At 41.3% G+C, this 9807-nt stretch overlaps 1 protein-coding gene across 1 annotated transcript; it reads right to left on the bottom strand.

Moving 5' to 3' along the window:
- Nucleotides 1-92: 92 nt before the first annotated feature.
- On the bottom strand, nt 93-8361 carry naaladl1 (N-acetylated alpha-linked acidic dipeptidase like 1). The gene is made up of 19 exons (XM_030791401.1): nt 8079-8361; nt 7608-7780; nt 7053-7174; nt 5429-5548; nt 4793-4985; nt 4317-4410; nt 4091-4195; nt 3737-3822; nt 3328-3447; nt 2918-3003; nt 2677-2740; nt 2319-2386; nt 2112-2203; nt 1832-1925; nt 1614-1695; nt 1325-1498; nt 1138-1225; nt 928-1020; nt 93-657 (listed from the first exon to the last, which is right to left on the bottom strand). The coding sequence occupies exons 1-19, from the start codon at nt 8288-8290 to the stop codon at nt 480-482; spliced, it is 2244 nt and encodes a 747-aa protein (XP_030647261.1). The 5' UTR covers nt 8291-8361; the 3' UTR covers nt 93-479.
- Nucleotides 8362-9807: the final 1446 nt, after the last annotated feature.

Here is a 9807-nt window from a genome sequence, read left to right as displayed (position 1 = left end):
CGCACACATACATATATGTGTACACACACATTCACACATGTACACACACATATACACACACTCACGCAATGTGCAACATAAAGCCAGCACACTACAGAGAAATATCTTTATTCTGGGGGTGGTAAAACAATCATGCACACAATACAAAAAAATCACTTACAATAACATTCTTTTAATTGAAAGAGGAGTTCAGTTCATTGTTCATAAAGGTGTACACAGATTACAGTAAAAACACAATAAAGTGGCACCATGTGCCCAAGGCAACGGTTAGGTCTATTTAATAATTAAACTTCATAAATGAGAATGACAAGGCTCAAAAAATCTTTTATTAACTTATATGGCTTAATTTAGTGCATAGAGTTGCCCTCAGCAGCCAGTTAATGCTTGCCTCATAGAGCAGGCAAAAAAAAAAAGAAAAGAGAAACAGATAAGAGATGTTCTGCAAAACTCCACATGGCGTTTGGGTTACTGTTTTCTCTTTAGATGACATCATTCAAGGTCTGGGCAGCACCATTGATGGCTTGTGCTACAATGGAGAGGTGTTTGTGTACTTGGTTCCAGTCGTCCTGTAGCCCTGTGCTGTCAGCTTGTTCAAAGGCATCCGCTAACCCAGGGAAAGTGGGCACTCCTGAGGACCTCGATGCCCAGATCACATGCCTGGGGTCAAGATAAGGGAGAAGAGAAGAGAAGAGAAGAGAAGGGAAGGGAAGGGAAGGGAAGGGAAGGGAAGGGAAGAGAAGAGAAGAGAAGAGAAGAGAAGAGAAGAGAAGAGAAGAGAAGAGAAGAGAATGTGAGCGAGAGAGAGGTGACACTTCAGTTTTTCACATTTTCACTTTCTCGGTTGGTGCAAAAATATTCAGTGGCATTAAAAAGAAATGGTGGAAAATGTTGGGGTTTTTTCCCCCCCTTTGATACTGATTATCATACCTGAATCCATACTTATCGGGGAAGGCCAGAGGATTAAGGAAGGCTCGGTCCAGCAGCATAAGCTGGTCATTGATTCTGCGAATCTTGAAAGGTCTAAGAGAGAGACAAAAAAAGAAGGAAAAAAAGAAAGACAATTAGCCACACAAAAATAGACAGACAAGACTCATATTCCGCAAAATTATAAGCCTCCCGAGGTGCCCTGTCCCTTACGTTTCATTTGCAAAATCCGATTGTTGAATGACGCCCTCCAAACGACTGGCTGCCTCCCTGAACGATTTCACCGCATTTTCTAAGGGAGCTTAAAAAAAAAAGACACATGCTCTTTAAACCCAGGTCTTTAGAGTAGTTAACGGTAGTTTGATGAAGAGGGATATTGATGATTGTCCCGCCGACTAACCCATAGAGATCTTCTTATTTTCAAGCTGAGTTTTGTATCTCTTCAAACTTTCATCTAAATAGAGTTCCAGACTCTCCGCGTAGTCGCTGCATTTGAATGGTAGCAACAGGCTGTCGGCAAGTCGCAACAGCACGGTCCCTGCCGTCCTAGCAACCGTCTGATGACCGGTGAATCCTAGGTAAGAAAACAATGTTGATATTGAACCATGAAGGAAGAGATGGATGGAAAAGGAAAAAAGGAAAACGTAAACTTAGCAGATAAGTTGAGGACGCTGCCAGCTCAGACATACCTGGATCGATGTACTTTGAGGCGTAATCGAAGGTGTCATAAGCCGTGTGATACGCTGGGTATATCCGTGCATTGGTTTTACTCTGGAAAACATGAGTGTTTGCTAGTCAAAAAAATAAAAAGTCTTCATATATCATGCCAGAACAGTAGAAGGTTCTCAAAGATTATAATAATCAAAGACTGGATGAAGAGTATATGAAAGAAAGAGCTTGCACCTACACTGTCATATGTATAGGAGATGTCCATTGATGTTATTCCCAGGTAGTGCATGAAAGCAGCATAGTCACTTCCTGCTCCAGTTAGATATCTCACACTGAAAAGTAAATCCAGTTGACCAATAATTATCCTCTAACAGAATTCATTACAGTACATGACCAGTAGGAACTGATACATTAGAATGACACGTTTTGGGGAGGAAGAGAGAGAGAGAGAGAAAGAAAGAAAGAAAGAAACATAGTTAATGCTGAACAGTAGATATGATCGATCAGAAAGGACATACTTTGGAATAATTCCATGCGTGGGACTGGATCTATTGTAATATTTCATCCAGTTGTCGTAGACTGATACTGTGTCGGAGGCAGGTATCTTAACCTGAAAATGGAAAAAAAGGAAAGAAAAAAAGAGAGAAGTCATCAACCAGATAAGCACATTATGTCCCATCAGTTGTGTGCGTTCTTGATTGTGATTGGCCAGCCGAACCCTTTACCTGTTTGGTGGCGGTGAAGATGACGTTTTGGGCCGCTGGGGACGCAGAGGCTCTCAGAGTGGCATTGGCTACGGAGGAATGTATGAGACAGTGACTGAAAACACAAAGATTTAGGACAGCAAATTTTGTATACAAAATATTCTTATACAAAATACATCCTGTAGAAGATGTATAGGAGTTTGATATCAACCAAACCGACCTCTGAAACTTTTCCCAGTCCCCACACTTTCCATAAATGTGTCTTTTTTGTTAATTAAACTTATTTGTCTCCTGATAACTCTGATGATGAAAACGAGGAAATTTAGGTTCATTCATAAACTGGCACCTAGGCATTATGCTGTGGGTGCGCCACTCTTACCAAACACAGCGATGTCTACATTTATGTAGGCCACAGCACGTTCACTCAGTTTGGTGAAGTACTCCTATTGAAGACCATAGCACGAGAGAGGAGGAGAGGAGAGAAGAGAAGAGAAGAGAAGAGAAGAGAAGAGAAGAGAAGAGAAGAGAAGAGAAGTGGGCATGAAGAAATATCTTTTGCTTTTTGCAGTAGCATTACAAACCCATTAGCCAGACACAACATGGTACGTGTGAACACTCACCTCTGTGTATTCTGCTGACCCAATCAGGCCAAACTCCTCTGCCCCCCAGCTCCCGAAAATGATCGAGCGCCGAGGTCTCCATTTGCCTGTCAAGGAAAGAAGGTCCACACATCAGCCTGGAACCAACAGTATGTGACTTCTGATCCATTTACTTCAACTGAGTTCAAGTGAATGAATCAGTCATGTACCCTACTGTATTCATATCACATTTGCCACACTGCAATTGACTGCTTATAACACATATCAAAAATACATTAATGTGCAAAAATATATGAATGCAAACATACACACAAACATGGACGTATAGACAGAGGGAGAGAGAGAGAGAGACAGAGAGAGAGAAAGAGAAAGAGAAGGAGAAAGAGAGAGAGACGGATGATGGAAATGGCATTCCATCCCTCAAAGCTCACCTTCTTTCACCATCTTGCCCAGAACCCTTGTTATCTCCAGCATAACTGCAGTTCCACTGCTGGGGTCTATGGCTCCATGCACCCAGCTGTCCCTGTGGTTTCCATAAAGGATGTACCTGTCTGAATAGCCAACACAAAACTCCCCTAATTAACCCTGTAGTCTCATGGACATTCTTCAGCTCATGTGTGTGCGTGTACAGCAACAAATTGACATCATGTCTCATGGTGAAACCATGTCATGACATATGCCGACACAGATATTACACATCACCTACATTTTCAGTTACAACTGAAAGTTAACATTTATAAGAGATGTGTCATATGAAGGTCTCCTGTAATGCATACATACAGACATAATATTAAACGCCTGGGGATTACGCCAAATGACCTGTGCAGGAAATGACCTCACCTGGCTCTACACTCCCCCGAATCACTCCCATCACATTCGCAGAGTTCCTCAGTTCTTCAAAATTGTAAATATCCAGTTTCACGTCACTGGTTCAGACACAGAAAGATAATGTCAGTTTAATTGGGTGGTTTTTATAAAACACACATGGTTCAGTTCTCTGGGACCTTAAAAAAACTTGGGGTGTAGCCCTGCTTTGTAACAGTAACAATAATAGTTGTAGCTCAGTGAAGGTTGAAATATATGGTATGAATTCCACAAAAAACTGCATTGTCAAAACGCTAACATGTTACCACTTCATACAAATATACATAGTAACTTCACCTAATTTCCACCTAATTTCAGAGCCTTCCTTACCTATTTGCAAAAGGGGATGTGCTTTTGAATCCTGGTCCACCTATATTGTATGTGCAGTTGAATCCACCTTGCCATTTCTCTGGGGCTTCTGCTCCAGCAAGCTCACTGCCGTTTAAAAAAAAAAATGTAGATAACAGATTATATTTAAATCTATAAAGTCCCATAGTGAATCCATTTAATCCCAATTCAAGGTGCGCTGATTAAGTCTGACATCTGTAGATCTTACCAGATCAGTGCATAAGCATCGGCAAATCCTATTGGCTGAGTTGGAATGGGTGGAGTGTCTGTGATTTCGTCTTTTGAAATTCTGTAAGTGTCCTCTAAAGAGAAACACAGATATATCAGGTGGGAATTCAGTTAGACATTCATGTCATGTACAAACTTATATGTAAACATATGTAGAGACGTTTATGAAAGCTTCCCAAGAGACTCAGGGAAACTTGAATTAGTATGAACTGCCACTTTTCACACCGGGGTTTGTCTTTAAAGCAAGACCATTGTTAAAAAAACAAACAAACAAAAAAAAAACCCTTCAAGCTTTAAAAATTTCATTGGCTGTTCAAGCATCATCGTTGCTAATGGTTATGGCCAACAGGCAATTTGTAGGGGGATGAGGAGGGATGCCATGCCCCTTGTTAGCAAAGTGACCAAATTGCATCCCCCCTGTTAAAAAATAACAAATCACCTACTGGTCATGGTTACCTTTGGCTGCTAAGTAGGGGGTCAACAGGTCTCCAAATTTAATGTTGTAGGCACCCCTCTCCACACCGGTGGGGGGCAGGTACCACGAGTGGGGGTAGGTCTCAGTCTTATCTGACATTTTTCCATCGTTGATGTCTAGCGGATCCGTGTAGACCAAAATCCCAGCGATTCCAAACTGGGCTGCATTCAGGGCCTGTGTTGGTGATATCACTATTACAGTCTGGTCTAATGTCTCAGTAGAGGTTCTGAAATACAGGTCTGTTACAGGTCTAAATTCATTATGCTCCCTTCTCTTGTATGCTTGCTCCCTTGACCTTAAGCCCTCCTGAGCTGGATTAGAGAATGGACCATGAAAGGTAAACGATGAGAAACTGGGTCTATTAGCGGGTCTATCAAAGCTGTAAGTATTGCTCTGATTTATTCAGGATCCCTTTTCAATCCATCGTTTCAAAATAGCCCAATACTAAGAATACTGTGAGTGGGGAGAGATCAAATCAATTAAGGAATGTGTGTAAGGCAAGATTTGATTTTAAAACAAGACTTTTCTCTGTAACACCAAGTCAACGTTTTTGTGTCTATGAACAGTTTTGATTGTCATGTGAAAGGAGTATGAATTTTTTAGAGGTGGAGTCTTACTTTTGTCGATCTTCCTACTGTGCCATATTTAACTATGGCGATGGTTCCTTGAAGGTTCATTGTGTTGTTGAGATGCTTATAGTCATCCATAGATCCGTAGTTAGCATACACAAGCTTCCCCTTTTGACAATTTAAAAAAGAAACAAACATTTCGGTTAGCAGTAATACAGGGGTACTTAAGACCCATTTTGATCAAAATCCATTTTCATTTTCTGAAAATCTGAGACACGGTGAGTCAAGATTGGCCAAGATTGTGATCTGAGAGACATTTACGGTCAAACAGTCCTGCATTGTGCAACCCTATAAGATAAGATGATAAGATGATATGGGAAAGTTTTATCAGTTTTTTTGGATGGAGCTGTAAAACTTCAACACACCCCCCCCCCCCCCATTTATCTGCAACAAAAAAAACCACTATCTGTCTTTGAATCCGATACAGTATCTATATACCAATCGCTGAATAATCTCATTGTCTTTCATCATCTTACTTATCTGTTAATCTTGGGGTAGAGACACAGCATTACAATCAATGAGAGCTCAGGATATCGTAACAGTGAAGGTAACTCATTATTCCAAATCAACGTGTTTCTTCCGGAAACACCACGACATAAAATTAGATAAGAGCCATAAAAGACACAAGAAGAATGGTTAGAAACAAAGGCCAGACTGTTCAAGGGAACTCCACTGGCCACCAGTCATATAGGGTCTCTCTCTCTCTCTCTCTCTCTCTCTGAATAGCCCCCTCCTCTCTGGCCAGTTACATTAGTCACTACGACTGCTGAATGAGCTATAGACCCGTGGAGATTTCCCACAATTCCATACATTGAAATGGCTATTTTGTTTACAACTAAAGTTTATGAAGAGGTAGCCAATCACAAGGAAGCAATAAAAAGGTCATTTTTACACCACTGTGAAAGTGGAATTAGCAGTAATAATGCTATAAAATCGTTTTATTTTGTGCAATTCCGTCTGCATACAGACTGTTCGTATTTAAGTTAGGTATACCTTGCTCTCAGTCACGCGCACACACACACACACACACACACACACACACACACACACACACACACAATCATGTTCAGACACACACACACACACACACGCGCGTACATGCACACACACAACTTCATACACACTCACATCTCTCTCTCTGTATATCCTTGTATCCCGTTCTCAGTACATCTCAGGTGTCTTAGGTACATGGTAAACATATGAGGAACACGTGAACCCTTGAGGCATGGACAGGAAGAGTCAGTTTGACTTGCGGACACTCTGAAGGTAGCAGATGCAGTAGAGGGTGCAATGGGATGAGCTCTTACATTCGTTCTTTAATTGTGTCTTATCTTGTGTTTTATCTTATCCTTATACATATACACTGAGCACTCGCTTCTGGACTTTTCCTGTCACACCCTCATTCTCTCTCTGTGTATCCTTTTAAACCATTTTTTACTCTTTTATGAATGCCTGTACATTACTTTATTGGCCAGATTGGAGTTTACCAAATGGTGGAAAACTCCCAATGTGAGTGAAAGGTTGGGAGAGGGAGAGAGAGAGAGAGAGAGAGAGAGAGAGAGAGAGAGAGAAGTAGTTTAGCTAATGTGTGAGGAGGTGATGGGAGGAGAACCTTTGCGTGTCCAGCTGGGGAGTAAGCTGCGTATGGCTGCACCACCTCTGGATCCCTCTGATCGTCATAGTAAGCCTCTTCTTTCTCCCTCACCGTGAACAGGATGTTGTTGGACGGGTTTACTAAAATATGAGGCACAAATGATGTCGTAATCTGATCTGAAGAACTCTCGAAATAAACACCTCCTAAAACTGATTTATCAGTCAGTGGGCTTATGATGACAGAGGAGTATATTTTATAGCATTAAGAAATGAATTATTAGAATTGCACAATACAGAGTATCTTATTCAGTAAGAAATGACTAAACTGTGTCAGATAATCCACACAACTTTGGGCCTAAAATCTAAAAATTGTATCACTAAGTTCAGGACAAGAGCATTCCTGAACACTCAAATTTTTTTTGCTGCCTCAACACAAAATGACTTTATTTATGTCCCCAGTAGACCATTCCTTTCTAATCCACATCCAAAACAAAACTGCGGACGCGTAAACTTGTCCTTGAACACAAGCGAGTGAGCGTGAGTTGCACTCTTTGATAGAGACGTCAGGGCTTACCAACAGTGACTTTGTTGGGGTTGGTTTTGTCTGGAAATGAAAGAAACACCTTGTATTCCTCTCTCCATGCATCGTCCAGGCCAGTTTCAGAGTCTTTCCACCTTTTTAACACATACTGTACCGTCGCCTCGTCCCCCGGGCTGGTGGCCATGTGAGGGACCTTGGTAAGTTCTCTGTGGGACAGATGGGGTGTTTAGGACAGGTAACCATGACAACTAGTGGACAGTTGTTACAATCTATCTGTTGCTCACCACAGTGACCAAATGGATCACTCCATTTAGAGGCCATTTTACCAGCTCTACTGGCCTCTCTTCTGTTCTCAGGTCCCTGTATTCCCTCCTTTTCTGACCTTAGCTCACCCAAGCAATCTGACCATAATTCTCTATCTCTGTCACAGAACTTGTTTGTGTGATCATAACTCAACAGTTTGCCTTGATACCTCACCCGAGTTAAGATGCTCGGGTTACTCACCTAAGGTTTGCCTCAATCTGAGCAGCATCCACCTCCGAGATGAATGTCTCGATGAAGCTCTCGTCCACATCGCGGAATGCCTCTTCTACCCACTTGGGTTGAGAGCTTGCTGTCTTCTTGATAGCAAAGTGTCCAAGAAGAATCCCCACAGCGAGCACCAGCCCTCCACAGAGACCGAACAAGAGGACTTTTTTAAGAACTGAGGAGTTCATCTTGGAAGTCCTGGAAAGATGTGATGTCCAGGATGATCAAAGCTAAGACGTTTCACCACTCCGATGGCTGGGGCTTTTATCAGTGAGGTCGTGCTGATGATTGGTGCCCTGAGTGTCATGACCATGTGAATTTTTTGAATGTGTCTGTTTGTGTGTGTCGGGGGGGGGGGGACTGCTTGCCATAAAGTTTACTCATTAATGATTATGTGAATCGTTGCGACGGACTTTAGCCGCTCATCCCTTTAAAAGTATCCTATTCTTACTAAACAGCCCCCCTCACCCCCACCCGCCCACACACACACAAGCACTCACAGACAGACTGGGGCTGTGAGACAGAGAGAGGTTGTGACCTCCCTAGAATGTGAAGACAAAGATTGTACTTTATTGTGTAAACCAAAATGGCTATGGTCGTCGCGTGCCTTCAAATTTATCATTCGGTTTCATGTATCATTTACCCTGTGTCATAATTTCCATATGGTGGTTTGAAAGATTAAAGGTCCTTCTCGCATCTTCGACAGGATTGGACCGCAAAAACACTTAATTTCATTCCATGACTGTTGCTGAAATAGATTTTCGACGGTCAGTTACTTGATAGTTTATTATGAATAGCATAAAATGTGTTTAACTGTAGGCCTATTGAGTATTTTCGTGCTGCCTTCTGTCAAATTGGAATTCAACCAAACAGTCCCTCTTGTGGCCCTGAGTCGGTATTGCATGGGAAATAAGACAAATAGTTCCTGTGTCAGACTTTAATGAAGGTTTTTGGTTTTAATTTTCGACTTACAGGCATTCTGTCACACCGTATTCAGAATTTGTTGGACAGCTTGGTTTTTACATTTTAATTAATTTGTGAAATTTAATTTTTAAGAACAATCCCATCATGCAAACGGTCGCTTTTAATTTCACTTTCGCTCTCCTAGGTGAGCGCACTAGCTCAGATAAACCAGTTTAACACTCGGTGAGTATTATGTTTGAATGAAAAGATACTTTTTTTCTGGTGTAACAGTTTGTGTTGCCTATCAAAAGTAAAAACCTTATTCTTGTACGGCAGTAAAACAAGTTTATACCGCATGTACCAATGCATGGAACGAATAAACCGAGGTTAGGCCAAGTGTGTTCAATTTTGACTTATCAGCAATGTAAAGTAGGTGCAGTCAGCTATTGGCTGTTTATTCTGTCACTTAAGCCATAGAGAAACTTTAAGATGTTTCCTGCCGCAGCGGCACTACCCGTAGCGATCGGAGTTTTGCAGTGTCATATATGTTGGCCACAGCATGCTTTCGTCCCTTTGTTTGATCGAAATGAAACTATTTTCACACCATATATTGTTAAATAGTACTATAAGGATGTGCATTTATTGTAGGCCTAAATATTATCCTTTATTCGGTTTTATTATTTTATACATGTATATTTACACATTATAACTATTGATTTATACTTGTTGGTTCTTCGAATCTCTTCCTTCTTCCTCTTTTTTCTACTTTCGCTATTTATTGTTTTGAAAAAAGCTTATCCAA

The sequence above is a fragment of the Chanos chanos genome, chromosome 14 (assembly GCF_902362185.1).
Source record: "Chanos chanos chromosome 14, fChaCha1.1, whole genome shotgun sequence".
NCBI lineage: Eukaryota > Metazoa > Chordata > Actinopteri > Gonorynchiformes > Chanidae > Chanos > Chanos chanos.
The sequence above is the reverse complement of the archived record's forward strand: the minus strand, read 5'-3'. Positions and strand labels throughout refer to the sequence as shown.